At 37.6% G+C, this 21,964-nt stretch overlaps 1 protein-coding gene across 12 annotated transcripts in view; it reads right to left on the reverse strand.

Moving 5' to 3' along the window:
• STXBP5 (syntaxin binding protein 5) overlaps positions 1-21,964 on the reverse strand; it is a 114,281-nt gene that overhangs the window by 71,584 nt on the left and 20,733 nt on the right. For all 12 annotated transcript variants that reach the window (XM_040550756.1, XM_040550753.1, XM_040550750.1 and 9 more), the window contains 2 exons: positions 10,528-10,609; positions 9,572-9,672 (listed from right to left, as the gene is read on the reverse strand). In XM_040550756.1, the coding sequence (XP_040406690.1) occupies positions 9,572-9,672; positions 10,528-10,609 (183 nt within the window). The remainder of the gene's footprint in view (positions 1-9,571; positions 9,673-10,527; positions 10,610-21,964) is intronic.

Consider the following 21,964-nt stretch of genomic DNA (forward strand, 5'->3'; position numbering starts at 1 on the left):
CCAATATGGTAGAAACCTGACAAACTCCTTGGACTATCAAACTAGGATTTTCAGAAAGGTTTCAGTGACAAGCTAAAATAATTATTAATTGGAAATTTGTTTTGTCAGTGCTAATCCTTAGCTTTACACATTTTTTCTTATTTTCTCCCAGTTGGGTTCCCTTCTTGCCAAATCCATGCATCATTTCACAAGCCTGTTAATAATTATTTACGCAAAGAACAGCTTTAGATCGTTTGCATTAGATGTTCTATGTATGCATTTAACAAGCACGAAAGCAAAGTCTAGTGGCAGCAATGCAAAAAATTACTGATTGTTGAAAATACATTAATTTGTATTACAGGTTTCAAAAGTTAAGGCGTCTGTTGTAACACTACCTGGATCCAATGTGCACCACTTAACTTTTTATATCACTTACTTCCAGCGAGGGAATGCTGATTGCTCAAGCAAATCTTTAATTTATCCATTTTCTGACTTTCTTGGTTTGTTTTGCTCTTGTACTTTAAGTGCAAAGGCTGCACTTTTTTTCCATTGATGTTATATAGAAAAAAAGGACTACAGACAAGATTTGAAGTGCTCCAACTCAGTGAACTTGTAGAGGTTATAACATTTTTACTATACAGAGTAATCTGCAAACACTGCAGGTGAAGCACTTGCATTTCACCAACTTCCTTGGAAGAAAGACAAGACAGATTTTATTGGAAGTTAGGAACATACATCTGTACATACACCACTGAGGCAGGTCCCCAAATACCACTACCCAGTAAGAGAGCTCTCCCAGCATAAGCAGGCCAGGGGGTATGTGAAGAGAGGCAGCGTGAGGCAAGAGGTGAAGCAAACTCTCAGCACTCTGCAAGGCTATAGATTTCTTTCTGGAACTCCATGTGCCAGAAAAAAGCTGGCAGCCGCATCACCTGGATCTAAACTATGGCCTAGCAGCCAGAAAGAATATTCAACAGCAGGGTCACGGGTATATCTGTATCGATCTGTGAGTTAATACTGTCACCTACAGTTGCCCAACACTCATTCTAAAAATCAAAACAAGACAACCAAAAACTAAAATCTATTTCATGGCATTTAAAGGTAGACAAAAATGTAACTTTGGGCTGCAATTTCAATTGCTATAGTGAAAGGGCAACACTTGAAGGTAAAAAAAAAAAAAGCGTTCAACTCCTCAATACTCTTGATGCCTTTCATGGAATACTTTTGCGCCCTTCAGCCATACTCAATTTAATGTCTTCTCTGTGCAGCAGAGATTACTTTTGTCACCAGTTAGCAAGCAGTGAAATGCTTCCACACCAAGAGTAAGTTACATTTGATCTAGTAGCTTTACTAAATCTCAAAGTCAGGAGGCAAATGACTTCAGAATTGTAAGTATAGGTAAGTTTAAAGCAGCGTTCCCAACCCAACCTTCAAAGTGTGCTTTTAGCAGTCTTCCACAATCAGAAAGTCTTGCATGGCGTTTATGTAACCAAAAAATATTCTTTTGGAGCTTTCATGGTTCACAGAACTGATGACTAGCTAAGTCCAAATGGAATTCATTGTGCTGAAGCTGCCATGATGAAAGAATCACTGCTATTACTTGCTATTTCTCCATTTTCTTTCTGGGATAAAAGTATACCTTCCAATTTTCAGAAATTCTATTATATTTTCATCTATTTGATTCATTTCAGATAACTGCATTTATTTTTGCATTTAATTTACAGAATAACATTTCCAACGTTATGGTCCATGTACTGAGTTTCTCTTCTCTTCAGTGATTAAGGCTTCACCTAAGACACTAAGCAGATTTTAAACAATGGCTTGAAAATTTATAGCCCCCCTAGAAAATAAATTCAGTGAAGCTATGACCATCTTAACAACCAGAGAAATCACACTGACATGTCAGCATATAACTATATTCAGTCACCTAACTTACTCCATTTTAAATTAGACTTGGGACTACAAGCGATTTAGACTTGCTTTGGGAGATGAAAACAAGCTTCAAGGCCTTCTTGGTAGTCGGGCAGCTCCCTTCGGGCCAAGAACAGCACATTTTTTTTCTTAAAAATGCAGACTTTCCTCCAGAAACCCTTCTTTCTGTCATGATACGATTAGAGTATGATATTAGATACTCTGTCCCTAACACACATACGATCCACAGAAGTAGGAACTGCCATATTACGCCCTGTCCATTTCCAAAACTCAGGCATTATTCCCCTTCTGTCCTTACCCACAAAGGGATACATACAGTAATGTAGAAAAGAACCAGTGGTTGGGCAGAGATTAAAAGTGCTACAGATGCACCAAACCAAAGTAACATTTTTTTGCAAGCCTTTCTTGAACACAAATTCCAACTGCCTAATAACAGTCAAGAGCAGTACACATTCTTTCCTGTATCAAACCATTCTGACCAAAAAATACCATGAGAAAGGCATCCATAAAAAAAAATAGACCAGTTTTGGGCATCCAAAGAGACAGCTTAAAAATGGGACTGCGTGAGCAAGTGATGACAAAAAGCAGGCTTTTGCAAGCAGTTTGTTCATGGCACAACAAATTTATCATGCTACCCCTTAAGGAATATCTGCTACCTCATCTAGCACATTCTGTGAAGCTGATGGAACTTTTGCCATAATGCAAGCATTGTGCACAGCACTTTATTCTAAATATTTTGAATCCCTTTACAGAAGAAAACAATGCTTTAAAGGTTTTTTTCCAATGTGAGGTTTACAATGATTTTAATATATGCTAACATCACTGCCTAGATGAGGTACTGTTATGCAAGCCCAAAACAGTCAGCGTAGTGCCAAATTCTAACATATCCGTACTTTTCCATAAGCACTAATTCTTCTTCCTCACTACATACACATTCACAAAGCCACTGCACATGCTCTCAACCTCCCTCCGCAACAAGCTGACAGAACCCAAGAAGAAGCTTTCCTGTGAAATGTATTTATCAGAGCTTAACCAGTAGTTCTCAAGAAAACAGTTATATACAGAATACAGTGTTACACTAGCAGTAGAAAATATTGATAAAAGAAAAACCCCAACCCTCACAAAATGTTTTTTTTATTTTTACTGCACTTAGAATGTAATTTGTGTTGTTGCTTATGGGAGAGCATTAGCAGTGACAGGAATCTTTACGCAGCCATTTGGGAACCCACTGAAAAGATTTTCTCATAACTGCAGACCATGTCTTTTCTAACAATGTCAAAATTAGTTAAAATTTTGATTGTGGTTGTGTCACAACATATATAAATAATTATAGCAAATTACAGTATTCCCTAGAGGAATTTAATTATGGAAATCTCAAAGAATAGAGTTTATTAAATTAATATGCCAACAGCCTAATTCTTCGACTTAAGGGAACTAGTAAGTAAAAAAAAGACACTTATCTTGAGTGTATTATTATGACAACAAACATCCTTCTAAATTAATCGTTACCTTTCCTTAGTCTGCTGCATTATGAAGTATTACGTTCTTCAGAATTTTCCACTGCTTTAACAAAGCACAGTGACAAATACTTTGACGAATGTCAAATGCTGATAACAGGTTTTATTTTTAAGACACAAACTATTTCTAGAACCTCACACTATCATTATAAGTCTTCAGTTTGTGCAATTACATTAGCTGCTCAAATCAGTGTATATGCAAAATATTTTTTTCTAAGAAAAGCAGTAAGCTATCAAAGTTGCCTTCTGCATACATCTCTCTCCAAACTTTCATACATGGGATAGTCAGCACAAAATTCCTAAACTGAAATGTTTAAGTCGTATACTAGACTAGACTCCATGTCTGTGGTCCCTGTGACAAGTATTTAATGGGCACAAAACGAAGAGCCATTGTCACAGTGACATTCAGATGGAACCAAGCAGTAGCTGTGATTTTTCCCATACTTCTGCAAAGGGGTTATTTCCAGATTTGTTACCTGCAATAGGTTTTACATACCTACTTGTATGAAAAAGGCCTGAAGGGGCAGGAAGCACAGGCAGAGGAAGAATTGTTCTTCAATGCCCCCCAAAATTCTCCCTAAAAAGGCCGTATTGGTAAAGGTAGTACATCATACAAACTGGCCCAGGTACTTCAATTCCATCTACATCCCCTAAGAGCACTCTCAATGATTCTTCTCCAAATATGATCACTTGAACACCTGGCTCTGATGTCGACTGAGAACCTACATTCAGTATCTGACTTCTTCTGTACACTAGTGATGTCAAAATGTGGTACTGGGGAAGCAAAATCCGAGAACAATAATAAAATGGGAGAATGCCATGATTGACGTGACCAATATTAAGGCCTTTTATACATCATATACAGATAGAGGCTTGCTTTTAGAGTTCCTATGTTACTCAAGGAATAACCACCACGTTTGGCATCAGAAGACAGTCAGGTAGCTTGCTACAACACAAGCAGTTCAGGCTAAACATTTATTCTTGGAAGTTACATATGAGGATTTATGAAACGGCCACACTGGAGATGTAAATTTCCCATAGGAGAAAGAAGAGCTATGCTCATCACTGATGAGGAAAAGCCTGCCAGGCAGGCAGGGCAGAAAGACTAGAGGTTGAATTCCACCCAGGAATGTGGCAGTTGGTCATTACGTGGCACACAGCACTGTAAAAAATCATTGGTGTACAGGGAAAAATGGTAATTGGACAGTGGAGACAGGTTTTAAAAACTGTCTCATAGAAACCTGAAGTCTCAGAGTAATAGGACTCACTATTTCAGTTCTGCCTCAATGCCAAGGGCAGCAGAAGAAAACACACAATTGTAGCTCCATCAACAGCACCTACACATGGGATAGAAAGTGCACTGCATGGCCTCCAGAAAGCATTTTTCAAATTAATCTGATCTTGCACGAATGAGACATTCAGACCTGCAGCAAACCCAGACAATTGAAGAGCTCCTTTTCCCTTACTAACTTCTTGAAACAAGCTGGAGCTGCTAAATATGTCCTGCAGTGGATCACCATTAAGTAACATTTTTTGAGCCCAACAGGAAAAAACGATCTTATATGAAATCATAAAAACAGATGATCATTTCATTTTGATCTTGAAAAATAAGCCAGTTTTAGAAAAAGGGTGAAAAACTTAGCTATGTGTCATGTGTCAGATCTGTACTCAGTATATTATTAACTCAGAAAGAGTCCAAATATTCAACTTCTCAGAAGCATTGTATGGATGTGTACCTTTCCGTCAGTTATACTATAATCCTACACCCCAAAGCATATAGGACAAGGTAGGGGAAAAAAACAGCCCCCCAAATAAATGGTGGAAGTGCAACTGATATTAACACACAGAAAAGGGGAAAAAAATCTATCATCATCTCCTCTCAAAGGCAAAAAAAAATCCTGTATGTCCTCCTGCTATCCACAAAGTGGCAGAATTGGTCAGTTTATAAATTCAGTGAGGTGGAAGGAGAGAGAAATCTTTTCAACTAATGCATGGCCTGAGTACAAATTTACAGTATCTAACAAGGTGAGGTATGTGTCATAATAAAAGTCCAAAATCCTATCTCTTAGTAAAGAGTAAATACAAGTGGGATTTTTCTCACACACTGCAGAGTTTGTATTTTAAATACAAACGTGAAGTGGCTGTTTACAGCAGGGTACAAAGGCAGCAATACTTAAAACAATTTGCTAACTCCAAATTGTGCAGTTTCATGCCGAGAAAGACTATTTAAATCCTACAGCACAGAAGTTGACATATTAAAAATTAAACTGCTATCAATGCATTCAATGATCAATATGCAAAGCACTGGTACACTAAATACTTGGTTCTATTTTTATGCTATGATTTTGGTTCTTGTCTTTACGCTAAGCCACAAAGCAAGAAGAACATTTGTTTCTGCATTAAGGCATGGAATCACAGGCAGCTCAGGAAAGATGCAAGTCAGATTATAAAACAAATTTTTCGTGTTCTACATTAAGCTGGCATATTTTCAAGTTTATACAGGTACGTAGATGACAAAAACTATTGCCATTCACTGAATGCACAAAATCTAGGATACTAGTAAGTTCACACTCTGAATCGTGTATTTCACGAGGAGATCCTAATGCAAGCAACCCACCCCTCCACGTAAGCACCATTATGCATTTTCTTCTGGTCCCTACACACTGCTCCTCTTCCTCTTTCCCACAGTCAAGGAACAGTGGCCAAGCTCAGCATTATATTGGTTTAAGATCTTCTAACTTTTGTTTAGTAACTAGAATATGGAGCAGCTGTAAAACCCACACAAATGTGACAAGAACAAAAGGCTAGAAAACTTGCAAAACTAGCTTGTTTTGTACTGTATTTCTGACATCTGCCATTATTTTTTTAATTTGTTATACATTAACAAGTTTATCAGTCACCAGGTCAAAAAAGACTTGTTTCAAATTACTCCCCACCACTGATACAATAGGCAGCTATAAATTTATCAAATGGCCAAATTCTTACTTACAGATACTCAACTCCTTTACAGGTTCAACAGAAAGCAGAGTCTTTAAAGACTCCTGGCCACTACTTTTAAAGAAACATTTTGTTCAAAACTGAAAAGCTGCAAGTTACCCAATGACGACGTTTTCCACTGCTAAGAATCAAGTCTGTAATGGGTAACACTCATGCAAAACTCTTAATCTCCATTCTTAAAATTCATGAGCAGAAAAGCAAGGATCCAGAACACTTCCCAGTCACATAGTAGAGGCTGCATTCTGAATTGGTTTATAGGTAATTTAATACCTAAGGTGGTGGTGTTTTTTTTTTTTTTTTTTTTGTATCAAAACTACTTAACACAAGAATTTATAAACAAGATGTGTCCATTTTTGTTTCCTTGTTTGACTTCTGCTCAGAACAGGCCTGAAATAATGCTAGTCAAACTACATCACCAACAGGTGAGAAATACTAGTTCTGGAAATAACATCGTAAAGCTCTGAGCTCATTCATGTATACAGCTAAAACCAGGGAATTAACCAAAGCTGGTAAAAGGCTATACCAGGGGAATAAAGAATTCAATAATGCACCGCACCCCTACCTTTTTTCTCCCCCTCCTCTTTTTTAAAAGGTTCAAGAATAGGTTTCAAATTGTATCTTTTAATCTGGGTAGCATGAACTGTTTCAGTTATTTTATGCTACAAACAACTTTATAATTCACATCAAATCCTTACGTATCAAAATCCGATTTGAAAACAGAATCTGGAGAAAACCTGCCCCTTGACATACTGAGCTCAACTCTTAAGTAGGATACAAATACTGCTTTTCTGCAATGTCAACACACTTCCAGGTACTTCCAATCAGGCACATAATTTTAAGCCTTTGCATCTAGAGTTCTAAAACAAATACTGATATAACCAGAGTAATTGATTCAGTCATTTAGTAAGATTTGACTTGATTTCTCCTCCAAGGACATTTTTCCGTTCATTTATTTTCCTTCACCCAAACCTATTTCCAAGATACTGAAAAACCCTACAAAGTGCAAGCTGGCAAAGTGAAGCATCATTGGAAAACATTACTATAAGGCTCAGTTTTAATATTTAATATTTTAATAATTAATGGTTGAGAAGTTAATTATCCTTATGAGAAAATCTTAACCCCAAATCATAAATTATTTAAAAACGTTTTATTAATTAGGTATCTAACATCTTCACACTTGCTAATTTGAGTGTTCAGTTTTTTCATGAACGCTCCTCTTAATGAACTTTGTAGCTAATACACAACATAAAACTGACCCAAACAAAGTCAGCTACTTCAAATTCACGTAACATATTACTACTCCTAATAGGTTTGATAACACTAACGGCTCTAAGTTACTAAAACCAACTAAATAGAATTATTCAGCAATGAATTTGCAATTTTCTAAAGTTCAGAATCAAAATAATTCCCTTGTAATGAGATTGCACTTTATAAAATAAAGCTTTATCTTATGAATTAGCCAAAAGAAAGCTATTTGAAAACATACGTAACAGTCATCCAGCATGACTGCTAATAAATGGCTGGTGACAATGCCATTGGTGGCTCTGGGACCTTAAGTGTTCTGGCTACTTCCGTAAGTTATAATGATGGATACTTTACGAGTAAGATTACTACAAGAATAACCCTTGTCTCAGAAACTTTACCTTCACCTCTCTTGATAATTATGATGCTCTCACTACATATTTTTTTCTGATGCTCTCACTACATATTTCAGCAAGGCACAGCTTTTTCTTTTTTTTTTAGAAAATCAGTAGCCTGCCCAAAAATTAATAATTAGTACTACTACTGAAGAGATGTAAGTTACCTAGACTTTTCCCTGACCCTATTCTGGTAACACGAAGTTCAACTAACTATGACAGGTTTTGCTTGTGAGAATACCACATTTAGAGCAAAACGACAGTTTAAAACTTCCAATGTTTAAACTAAGCTATCTGTACATCTAAGACTCTAAACCAGCTTCCAACAGATTTACACACAATTGGAATCACCTCCTCTGACACGCATTTTAAAGCATTAGTTACAAGCTGATATCCAATGCTTTGTTTCAGACGGCAAAGCCAAATTTTATATTTATACTTCACTAGGTGCTACAGGTAGGAGAAAAGTCATTTAAGAACAAGGGGAAAGAGGACAGAGAAAATTTGGGTTGGATATTCCACTTTATCTCATAGCCAGACAACACTCCTTAAGCTAGAGACAAATTTCATTCCTCCCTACTTGACTTTTTTACTGCATAAAGGAACCGACACCTCCTTGGGGTGGAGAATTTTGCTCTGTAAACAGAGCTTTCCATTTTGTGCGTAATATTTATGCATTGTGATCACAAAAACAACCTCAAAAGGGACTTGGGAATCACTTAATCCTCTACCCCAGAAAAACAATAATCTGCTTCTATGTCATTCCTGATAAATCTGTTTATCATCTCCTCTTTATAACTACAAGGTTACTCCATAATCCACCCAACAGTCTACTGTAGCACTTCGTATGCCATTACATCAAAAGGTTTCATACAAGTATTTAAATCTTCCTCTTTCGTTCTACCTATTACTTAAAGCCTGCCCTATTCAACAGGGCTTCCTGCCCTATTCAACAGAAATACAGGTCACAAACTATTGTGTTCTTGCTAGGCTCCTCTCAGCTCTCCAAGAAGTCCAGTTCAGAAACACATGGCTCAAAAGTACGCATAACATTCCAATTGAGACTGTACCTAATCTGCCAATAGAAAAACTACTTCCGAAAAACTACTTCCTAAAAAACTTGAAGAAAAAAAGATAGAAATATATCTCAGTAAGCCTTCAAAAATGGAGCTAGTTTTCCTGTTGCCTTGTTAGTACATACGAATACTTTTGTTCCAAAAATTCCTTTGGAGACAAACTGAAAGTCTTCTTTCCCTCCACTTTTTAATGACAGGAATATTGTTGTTCAGCAAAGCAATACTCAAAATAATAGACAAGTCATCTCAGTTTAGCAGACATATGGTGTGTCTACTAATAAGCAATTTGGACCATAACCACCTGCAAGTTAATTGCAAAGTAAATCCAGTTTCAATTTTTAACAATTTATTAGTTGTACTGCTTTAATAAATCCAATCTCCCATTTACACAGTGTGATGGTAATGTGCAAAGCAAAAATAATCCAATTCCTACCGTTCTCGGTTAAACTTGAGTGAATGAAGTATAGCAGGTCTCTTTTGACGTAAGTTCCACAAGTGTAAGGTATCATCAGCCAAGGCACTCACAAGAGCTCCCTATTAGAAATAAGTTGAGTAAAACTTTATTTCTAGAAACCTAGTATTAACAACATCATGGAGGAAATATGTAATATTTGCTACCAGTATTAAAAAAATACTTACAAGCATGCATGTCAGCATCATAGAGCAGATAAGTTTCAAACAGTAGTAACGATGTAACTGATTTGATCATGACATTGACCTCGCTCACATTGGGTTCAGTGCTATACTGAGGGGTAATGGGGAAGAAACAGCTTTTTCTGGTGTGAGCACATCAGTTTCCTCATGCATACAATTTGCAGAGAAATTAAGCAATGAACTCAGTGGCTAATAACTATGCAACAACCAAGTTAGTGATACTTAATTTCAGCACTCCTCTGAGCTAGAAATCCCTCTAGAAATCTGGCCATAGCTAGTTTGAGAACAGCATCACTGTCGGGTCTCAGCTGTAATATCTCTAGAAAAAACATATCCGAAATTACTGAGGGATCCAATTAGGGATCTTTGCTCAGCTCACATCTGAAATAGTAGCTATCAAAATAAAATTAACAACCCACTGAAACTGTTGGCACTATTAAAAGCATATTTTACTACTGTAAGGGATAACATGCAACATTCAATTACATGAATAAATATTCCCAGCAAAACAGTTCTTGCCTATAGCAGGAGCACTCTAGAGACAAAGCCAGTTTCAGCAGTTAGTCTAGCAATTTTTGTGATTAAATAAAGGTACCTTAATTGTTATCACTGTTTAACAAAAATGATTCTAAGTGTGAATAGTATTTGTATTTTGATGTTTGCTTAATGAGAAGTTGAAGAAAACATACGTTGTATCTTCTCAAAATTACGGAATATAAAAATCATTTTACTAACCTCGTTAATCAGAAACTGAAGCTGGATTACTGCAGCTCCACTGTCATGCTGGCAGTAACATTCCACTCCTGGCCGACCGAAGCTGAAATTGGTACTGTTAAGGAATAATTGTTGTATGCAATGTAGGAAAAAGAAAAACGTTATCAACATCACTAATATTGTGCTCAAGCAGGCTAACACCCTGCTTCTAGCAAGTACACTCAAAATACTTAACCACATAGACCTTAATGATCACCAAAAAAAATCATAAACAGAGTAACAACAGTTGAAAGGCCCATTTTATTTATCCCCATGAAGTAAGAAAATTATGTATAACTGCTAAACTTACCATATTTATTTAAAGGATCCCTTGTCAATGAGAACACAATGGAGGATGATGAAGCAGTTATTTTAGTAGTGTTAAATATCAGGACTAGTATAAAGTTTATTTAAATAAACATCACAATCAAATGATCTATTTTTTTTTTTTTTTTAAGTGCTAAAGGAGCTCTCTCTCATTTTTAGATGCTGCTTACAGATGAAAGAAGAGCTGAATAATGCAAGGCATATTAAAAGAAAATGTGCTATGACAGAGATAAAAAGATCAGTAGCCAAAATATGGAGGAGTCAATGGTAAATTATGTATAAATGTAAATTTCCAGGATCTCTGTATCAAGATTTCCTGGATTCATACCAACTATGAGATAACAAAAGTGTGCTCATTTTTACTCCTACACATAAATCAGTCCTCTACTTTTATAATGAATATCAAATTGAAGAGGTAACAACATAGATTCTTCCTTATCTCAAAACTAGACTAATTTATTAGTTGCAAAGACTCTGTATTTCCAGTTTGGTTATCCTCTTTCTTCTGTCATGAAATTAACGAAATTCTCCAACCTCTAGGAGAGGGAACAGAAATAACACAAGTCCAAATGAATTACATGAAACAGTCAGTATACCATCATTACAGTACAAACAGGGTTCACAGAGAATAATTTGCCAAAGAGCTGAACACCTGTTTTAAACAGGCATCTCAGGAAGAATGGAAACCATTTCGAAGACATATGCAAATCAGGGAAAAATAACTTACAATTTGTTCTCTCAGTACACAGTAGAAACTAATAAAACATTACAATTCTCACCCATTCTTCAAGCTTTCTGTTTACTGAAAAATTGTTGATCACAACAAAAGTGTATATATATAACCTTCAAAAAAGTATGTACTGCATCGTTATATATATAATTGTATTGGGTTTACATGGCAAGGGCTTGATAACAGGCGGACCGCAGGAGTGGCCTCTGTGAGAAGAGTCCAGCAGCTCACCCGTGTCAGATAAGGGCCAGCTCCAAAAGAGGACCCGGTGCTGGCCAGAGCCAAGCCAGTAAGTGATGCTGGTTGTGCCTCTGCAAAAACAGATTTGAGAAAGGGAATAAAACCTGCTGCACAACAGCAGCTGGGAGAGAGAGGAGTGAGAACCAGCCCTGCAGACCCCAAGGTCAGTGCAGCAGGAAGGCAGGAGGTGCTCCAGGCACGCAGCAGCAGTTCCCCTGTGGCCTGTGGAGAGGCCCCTGGTGGAGCAGGCTGTCCCCCTGCAGCCCATGGGTCCCACATGGAGCAGATCTCCATGCTGCAGCCCCTGGAGGAGCTCCCGGTGGAGCAGGTGGATGTGGCCTGGAGGAGGCTGCGGCCCATGGAGAGCCCCCGCAGGACCAGGCCCTGGGCTGGAGCTGCCGCCCATGGGGGACCCGTGCTGGAGCAGTTTGCTCCTGGGGGATGGACCCCGAGGTACAGAGCCGTGTGGGAGCAGTTCTTGAAGAGCTGCTGCCTGTGGGCAGCCCCCGCAGGCTCAGTTCGGGAAGGACAGCATCCCGTGGGAGGGACCCTACGTGGAGCAGGGGCAGAAAGTGACTATGAAGGAGCGGCGGAGATGAAGCCTCAGGGACTGAGCGCAGCCCCCATTCCCTGTTCCTCTGTGCCTCTCAAGGGAGGAGGCAGAAGAGGATGGAAGGTGTTTTTAGTTTGCTTTTAGTTTCTCAGTGTTCTAGTCCACTAGTGATAGGCACTACATTATATTAATCTCTCTATGCTGAGTCTGTTTTGCCCATGATGATAATTGTTGAGTGATCTCCCTGTCCTTATCTCAACCTTTGAGCCCTTTCCATTGCATTTTCTCTGCTTTTTCCTTTGAGGAGCAGGATTGAGAGAGTGGCTGTGGTGCAACTCAGCTGTGTAGCAGGGTAAAACCACCACAATAATGTATAATACAACACCCACACCCCACAAATATGTATATATATATATATATATACACACACACACACACTAAAATATACAGCCTTTCCACTTTCACTAGTGTGAATGAAGTAACTACTAAGTTTCATGCAAATTAAAACTCAAACACACATCTCCCACTCAGCTTCTAAACAACAAGATACAATGCAAGCAGAACTACAGTAGAAACAAGTCTGCTTCAACACACCTCAGTGTTTTACCTTTTCTACTTCAACCACTTTCTTCTCTTAGCTTAATGAATCCGTATAACATCCAGCCAAGTGATAAGAGAGATACTAAACAGATGTTGAATAATCCAAACTTAATTCCAGCTTTCTTCCCTGAACAGAATTAGTAATTTAATTTTGTTCTGGAGTGGAAGGGCTTAAAGAGCCAGCTTGCTTCACCTGTTTTTTCCCCTTATATTTTACATTCTTATCAGTATGTTTCCTGTACAAAGAAGTCATCAGCCAGTTCCATATTCCACTACCATTTCATAGCTCCTAAAAAAGTAAATAAAAAGCTTGAAATCCATGTTCCCCTCCCCCCCAATACCTTCCTTCACAAACTCAGAATACTTTTAATGTAGCAGCATTACTTTTACAGATTGCCAGGCAAGAAAAAAAATCCCCACAATAACGAATTTCAGAGTCGATTAGTTGGTTTACTTCTGCCTTGCTCATGCTTCTGCATTCACTTGAATTGACAATTTCTTGTAGAAATAGTCAAAGCCATTTCTGAAAGTGAAATTCAGATGTTTACAGGAACTGAATTTCATGACTTGTCAATTATTTATCTGCACTGACACAGTTTTCTAACAAAAAAAGATTTCCCAACACCTCCATTGAACATCAGCTTCCAAATTAAATATGTAACACTTGTTCCAAATAAATTGTGGGTGGTGAAGGAATTGAGACTTTATAGCTACCTTGCCTCAAAACAAGAGTATGACCCAGAGTACAAGAGTATGACCCAGAGAAACCCACAGATTCTTCAAGTTACTCCAACCTTCACAAGCTCTATCCTTCAAATGTTGGCCTCAAGCACTTTCTGCTGCAAGCATTTTCTAGAAGCACTATTATAATATTGAAATTTGTACTCACTAGTTAAGAATACTTGAACTTTTGACCAACAATCCTTTAGCATTTTGCAGGACATCTCAACCAGTTCCCTCTCCAGAAATCAGTACATCCGCAGCATGTAAGTTTATGCAAATTTTAATCGTACAGAGGAAGTTTCTGCTTTTTGACAAGTTAGTAGAAGCCTCATGAACAGATCTGAAAACAGAGTTTGATCTCTTTTATCCTGCTTATGTTTATCAAAAAATAAAAGTGCAAACAGTCCTTGCAGCCAGTCCATTTAGTTCCTCTAACCAAGGATTATGTAGCCTTCACTTTTTCACCTGGGAGCTAAATTTATTCTTCTCATCTCAAATTATTATCATTCTCCTAATCAGCATTAATCTTCTTTTCTAAAGCAATGCAAAGCCTCCCAGTTTTGTGGGGTATTTTGAGTTGAAAAAGCATGTCAATTAAATACTGACTGAGGAAGGAGAACAGAATAGTTCAGCTAGAAGGGACCTTCAGGGATCATCTTGTCCAACTGCCTGACCACTTCAGGGCTAACCAAAAGTTAAAGCATAGTAACGAGGGTGTTATCCAAATGCCTGTAAAAACACATGGCTGTTAAAATACCCTTTCCATGTTAAGCATTTCTCAACCAACCACACAAAACACACAGTATTCCAGGGAGTGCAGTTTGTCCAGTTCCTCTATAGCTGCTCCGTATGAATGCTTAAGGCAAGAGAGCTCACTGTACTAAGCAGTGAGCGTCTACCACATAGTAGTCCTTGAAACAGACAAAGATTATAATGGATAATGACAAGACAGGCAAAGCATTTTCATGCTGTAGACAGGAAAAATTCTCTGCCAAAGAACTAGGGTTGCTCAGGAGGAAATAGTCTGCTCAGAGCAGTTTTGTTTTTTTAAAATCAAATACCAATCCTTCCTCCTTCATTTCCACACATTTCTTCCTACTGTTCCTGTTTTGTCCCTAATTCCAAATATGAGCAAGTAAGTTCGATTAAGAGCTTCTCAGCTGTAGCTGTGATTATTGGTTCTGTGCTCCTAAATGCCATTAGGAAGTTAACCCTGACAAACACTAGCATTTCTGTCTCCAGTGCATGTTTTATGAAAAAGCAAGCAAAAGACAAAAGCCATAGCTAAGAGAAGGAAGAGAGAAGGTACTCATGTCCTAACATCAGTGTTCATTTTCCTGACTGCTGGAGGCACAGATCATACCTTAGAAAAGCACATTATCACACAAATATAACATTGTATAAGGACACCAACTTGACTTTGATTTGTAGCAAGAGTTCCAAAAGGTGTTTTCGCCTAACATGTTTCAGACCTAAACTTGCATGTTTTTATATATATATGTATATATATATACACACACACACACATATATATATATATTAATTAATCCAGGCAAAACTAAAGCATTTCATTTTTTTCTAGTATATGTGTTAATGCTGGAAAATATTCTGCTTGAAAAAAATATTTAGAACTTACCTGCATAGGAACAACTCAGTGCACATCTGCTTTTTGCAGTAATGTTCTGAGAATGAAAATTAATTCCAGAATACATATGAAAGCCTCAGAAGAGCAGTCCATTTACTTACTACGTTTTGTTTTTAATTCAACTTACTCTAAACCAGACTAGGGAATACCAGGGTGTTTCTTCACTTGTGATTGACCCATCTGACACTGGAGACAGTTGCAAAACCTGTACCTATATCACCTCAATCCTTAGCATAAGTCAGTTACAAATACGAAACTAGAAACTACATTTATAATATAAATTACCTTTCAAACTATCCCCACCTTCATGTTCATACATTGCAATAAAGTTTCGATAGTTCAGCACAAGATATAGACCATATTCCTGTATAAGATTTACCACTGTTATGACAGTCTGGGATTTTCAAGACAAATACAGAACTAACAGCTTTTAAAATTCATTACCAAATATCTCTTAAAGTTGTAGCTGTAACACCTGTAGCTGTAACACAATATTTAAACATCAGGCAACTTTGATGGAAAAATAGATCTCCTAGTAGAGGAAGATACATACTACTGCTCTGAATTACGTACAAAACACTAAGGTTGCTTACAATATTCTTATATACACCAGTCTGTAGCATATAGCTCTACAGCACCACAGATTATACCTGCATGTTTACTATATAATTCCTCACAGAAACAACCTCCAAGAACAGTTTATCAGTATACACAGCCAGTCAGCAAGAGAGTTATGCCAGAAGTTGGGAAGTACCACAGTCAATACTGTCTACAAAACTAGCTTTGACCTTTCATGTCCATTTAATACCAATAAACAGGATAAAATTAAGTCACAGAACATTTTGGGAAGAGTTTTAGATTACATGTCAAGCCTAATATGGTAGCATATCACCATTTAAAAAAAAAAAAAACAGAAACAACAACAAAAAAAATACAGAATTTCTTTCTAAAACCTTAGGCCTGCATAGCATCTTGCTGTGTTCACACCCCTCAGCTGAGCAGGTCTTTATTCTTTAGTACATCTCACTATTTATGCCTGCAAAAGTATAAAATAACATTCAGTAACATTTCACATCCACTTTCCTATATGGAAGTGACAACATCAGGCAAAAAAAATAAACAAGGGCTTTTGTTATTTAGGTAAACAGTGCTACAGCTCAAAATGCAATTGAATGAGGAAAACAAGCAGCCACATCTCTAAATGAAACAGCTCGCTCTTACACACCTAGAATCGTTAAAACTATTTTATCCGGATTTACAGCACTTCTTGCACATATAGACTTAATTTTCTTCTCTGTTTTAAAAATCAGGTCCCTTAAATTCTCCAGCTCTGACTTTTCCGACCCCTAACTTAAATAGCGGCCCAGCAAGAGTTACGCTCACCTTGCTCAAAGAGTGTGCTTAGGGAAGGTGCAGACGATGCAACATCATGAATAAATTAAACTATAATAAAAATGCACCTATGAAAGGCAGAGATCTTTTATAAATTTAAGTTCAGGTATGGCTCCAAAAGAAAGCTGTAAGACTTCTCAGATTTTTTCATTTAGCAAAATTGTAGTCTTAGTCCAATTTGCAGACTTACTGTGAAGACTGATGAGATTTCTCCTTTCCTGCGACCATCTACATCCCTCTGGATGAATTTGGTGCTATTAAGACCCCCCTTGAGTTTTATCTAATCCTTCCATTACTGAGGGGTACTAACAAAGTAACTCCAAGCTTGATCTTTTTTGCCGTAGTAGTAAGGTTTTTTTCTTTGCAGTTCCCCCCAAAGCCTATCACGCTAACAGTAACTACAACCAACTGTGGAATAAAGAAAAATGCCATGAAATGAAACCATCTCCACCGAAAATAAGAGGTATTTTTATTTTTAAAATGCAGAGGATATACAACCAAGAGAAAACTTCATACCACGTCAAAGGTACAACAAGGGATAACTGCTAATCTGAAGAAGCAAGCTTTTGTTAATCGGCAGGTCCCATTTTCTTCAGCCTTAAAGCATAAAGCTTACATTGCTGCCTTCCAAAAACCAATAAAGGGTTGCCTCATACACATGACTTACAAAAGTACAGAAATACGCAACATTACTAACACTCTTTCAACACTGAAGAGAAGCTGAACTCACATCTACACACACTTTTTCCTCTCTCCTCTCCTCCAAGTGCAGCCAAGCACCAGCTCTCCCCAGGTTCTCCCCTGGCAACAATGACGGCCCCTCGCCTCCGCACCCTCCCACGCATTTCCCCAGTACAAGCCAGAAGTTTCAAGGACAGGAGCTGCAGCCACAAGCAGGCCTGAGAAAAGGCAACAGGGCAAAGAGAAGCCAGGACAAGTGTCCACACAATGCAGGCTCCACTAACTCCCACTATTTCTTCCGGAAAAGAGCAGCCACACCTCACAGCCACTACCCTCTACGGAAGTTGAATAGTTTACTGCTTTGTTACAAGGACCATGGTGCTGTCATCTACATTTCCACACTAAGTACAATTAGCTTTAAAACTGAGATTAAAGGTTGCCAGGTGGGAATATTATCAAATTACCAGCAACAGCTGACTATGGGAATTCCAGCTGGACTGTTGCAATGCATTCTCCTTCTGCCAGCTAAGAAGTGGAGGAGGCAGGAAAACTGACCTTAAGGAAACAGGATAAGGAAAAGGAAGATGCCAGATACAGACAGTCAGATGACACTGGCCGTAATGCCTGTGCATCAGATATAGCACTTGCTGAATTAGCTGATACAGTTTGACCTAGTTACTTGGACAGAAAAAACGTCAACATTATACATTGTATTTGGAAACCAACTCAGGCGTCCCTAGACAGTAAAGAAATAACTTCCAGGCAACGAAAAAAAATCTACATTTAGCTTCTTTCTATTAGTCATAAAGATGAAAGTAAATGCAAGGCACCTCATGATAGAAGAGACTAGGATCTCAGTGCTGGGAAAACCTTTTGCTAACCTTCCAAAGGTCTTCCCTTCCTTGAGAGAAAGGAGAAAAAAAAAAACAACAGAACTAACACAAAAAAACCACAAACACCCAGGAAGGTAAGTTCCTTTCACTTATGGTCTCCAAAGACCATTTACACACCAAAATAAAACCATTATTTTTTCTCGTTTCCAAGGAACCTTAGCATTGTACAAAGTTCACATATTTTTGAGAGCAACTGTACTGAGTGCTGAGTAGTTGTTTTTTTGTTTGTTTTGTTTTGTTTCTTTTAAATATGGACACTGAAGGCTAAGAAGCCACATTCAGATGGGTTATGTTTGTCCAAGAAAGTATTTGAGATGCACTGAGTTCAGTGTCCCAGAGGGTGGAAACCAAACAACTAAAAAAAACACCACACAAAAAAACAATTTCCTTTGTCCAATTACTACTGAGGAAAAAGGGTGACAGCAACCTGGGCAATCTGCTCTAGGTGGCCCTGCTTGAGCAGGAGGAGCTAGACCAGATGACCTCCAGAGGCCCCCTCAACCCCAGCCATTCTGATTCTGTGAACACGTGTGGTATTCAAACAGCTCATTTTAGATCTTAATCTTGTTATTTCAAATGCCATATTGGCTGAACTACTACTGTTTGCTCCTGCAGCTGCAGAAATTCCACTGAACCGGTGACTACGCAAGCCCCTGGAACAAGGCCTTCTCAACTTCCAAATCCATCACCGATAACATCGGTTCCTGCATAAATGCAAATCATCTTCCCTAAGCATCCATCTTGTTCATAAAACAGCCTCAGCTCCTTTAAACATCAGGAGCCAAATGATTCAATGGCATCTTTAGAAAAAAAGTCTCAGATGGACAGGGTGAAAATAGGCAGGCAGTTGTAGCAATCTTAAAGCATTAAAAAACCTTTTTTTCCCCTTCGCTTGAGTTATGTCAAAATTATATGTCAATTACTGAACTAGCCTGCACGGAAACTGATCCATGGTGGATATTGAGCAGTTATATCAGATTTGTTTTCTAGCAAAGAATAGCTAAGAGTCAAAATACTTAAACTTCAAAGCTACTTACATAAACAGGCAAAAATGCAGCATTTCCTAAACAGCTTTGAAAAGTACCAGTAAATTTTCTGTAATAGCTGTATTTGGTAGAATTTTCTCATGCCTGCCAGTAAGAGGCAATCTTTCTTGAGAACAAGATGTAAACTAGGTAGTACAAACAGGATAAAAGCCCAACTTAAAAAAAAAAAAAAAGGAATTGTCATTAAAAACAATTTTATATACATGTAATTCACAGATAACAATGCATGTCATTAATTCAAGGGGCAAAATCATCAATTTAGATTAAACAAAATTTTCAAAAACCCAACAAGGTTATTGGATTTCCTTGATTTTACTCATTTTGTTTTCTGACAGAATCTCATCCAGGTCCTACTACTTGAGCCTAAAAGCTATATTTCAGCACTAACAACGCAAAAAAAAAAAAAAGAAAAGGAGATTTATCTGGCATTTATTCACGTGGGATGGGAGGGAGGGAGAATGGCAAAACACAAGGGGAGAGAGAAGGAAATTGCTACAAATATATTTGCATAATGGTTCCTTTGACTACACAAGATGTACTGAAACGGGTTGTAACTGCTAACTCACTGAAGTTTTTTTTGGAAAGACTATATACGGAAGAATAAAACTAGCAAATCATTACATACTTTGAAAAACCTTTATCAAAATTCAGAAGCAAGTCTTTTTATTCTGTTACATGCTTCCAAGTCCTGCTCATCTGTCATCCATTTAAAACTGTTTAATTTTAATTACAAATATCCTATCTCATCCATCCTTTTGGTAGCATATGCTATATCACAAAATTAAGAAGAAAAAGCCTGGTTAATTATTATGTTCATAGCTTCTTGGCCACAACTGAAGGCATGGCCATTTTATGCTTAGCTCTCTTCCCTGTGTCCAAATATTCCATACAGACATTGCCAAAAACAGCATTAACAAATGTAATGTGCTGAACTAGATGTTAAGTGAATTTTTATATACCTATTTAGTTTAACTTACAAAAGCATAAAGAACCATACATATTACCTTATAACAATAACTTAATGTTATCACAGAATATAGGCAATTCCTGCCCAATCAATTATTGTCAATTAATGCCAATTTCTGACAGTAAAGCAACTGTTAGGTCCAGAAACATGTCTCATCCCCTATTTTGGGGAAGACAGAATTATCTAAAATACTTCCCCTAACACTTGTCTGCCAAACAAATCTTATTCAGTTATTTTTCAGTCACAAAACACAAGATATTCATGGCAGAAGACACTAACTGTTAGAATTTCATCTCAACCTCATTCAAATCTAAGCCCATCCTTCAGTTCCCTCCCTCCAAACTGAGCAGCAGGTAGTCCAGCCTGCTGAGTCCCAGTTTCACTTCTACCTCATTAACCCCTTAAATATTTTGTCCCAGAATAAGAACAGATAATATTACAATTCCAACATTAGCATAATTTCTAATTTTGCACATCACATTTGCATTTCAGTGCTATCAAAGCAGTGGTGACAGTTTTATGGAAGGCTAGCTCAGTATTACCACCACAAACGTAAAACTAAGATACAATTCAAGCAATTCAGTAGATGGCACTCTTTCACAAAAATCAAGAAAGGAAACTGTCCTCACAATAAACAAATGATTACCTTGAAGCTGCAAAGCTTATTTTTAATATGTAAAAACTGTAAATACACATTGGAGTGTTTAATATTTTGTAATTTTCATAGGAAAATGTGTTTGGTTTTTTTTTCATGCAAAAATATTAAGAGGCATTATCACCTTTTTGTCAAAATGCAATTCTATATTGCTATTTTGTCCAGACATTTGTGCTATTACAGAGGTCCATTTCATATCACAAAAATAGCTGTACACCACTGTTACATGAAGTAACATTTTTGTGGCTTTTGTTTACTAGAAGCCAGTCTGAGAAAGACTACAAGGTTGAAGTTGTTCCTAGAAGCTGCTTATGCAACCTTAATTCAGTATCTCCTGAAATGTAGGAGATCCAATGGTCTTCTATAAAAAAAAAAAAGATTATGCAGTATTTTACTATCAATAGTAAACATTTTGCATGATTTAGCTTAAGCTTTATTAATAGCATCAAAAAGATAGATGGCCATTAGATCAATTTAAAACAACACAATTCTTTAATATTACTAAAACATGAGTATAGTACTAAATAGAAGGCTTCCCATTTCATCTCAGCTCTTCTTTTAAAAGTTTTTGTGGATGGCACCTTACATCCTGCTCTCCCATTGTACTTGTAGACTTCAGATAGTTCCTTTGGCCACAAGAAATGCATCACCCTGTGCTAAACAGAATTCCCGTGAGAGCATGAACACAGCACTACTGCTTGGTATGGCTGCGCATGTCAAACATACCTTTTATTAAGATTAGGAAGGACAGAATTCATGAAAGTCTTGTAGCACTGCAAGTATCCACTGCCCAATTTAAGGCTACAAAATGATGGAAGAAAGAACACGAACAGAACAGCCCAGTCCAAAGTAGTTTTCCAAAGCATGTTTCCTGTGGTTTTTCCAGGTGGCATTTGACTGCATGGAGGCATGCTACTACCTTGCACACCTCGCTTCTTTAAATGAGGGTGGGTTTTTTTCTTTGGTT

This window comes from Cygnus olor, chromosome 3 (assembly GCF_009769625.2).
Source record: "Cygnus olor isolate bCygOlo1 chromosome 3, bCygOlo1.pri.v2, whole genome shotgun sequence".
Classification (NCBI taxonomy): domain Eukaryota; kingdom Metazoa; phylum Chordata; class Aves; order Anseriformes; family Anatidae; genus Cygnus; species Cygnus olor.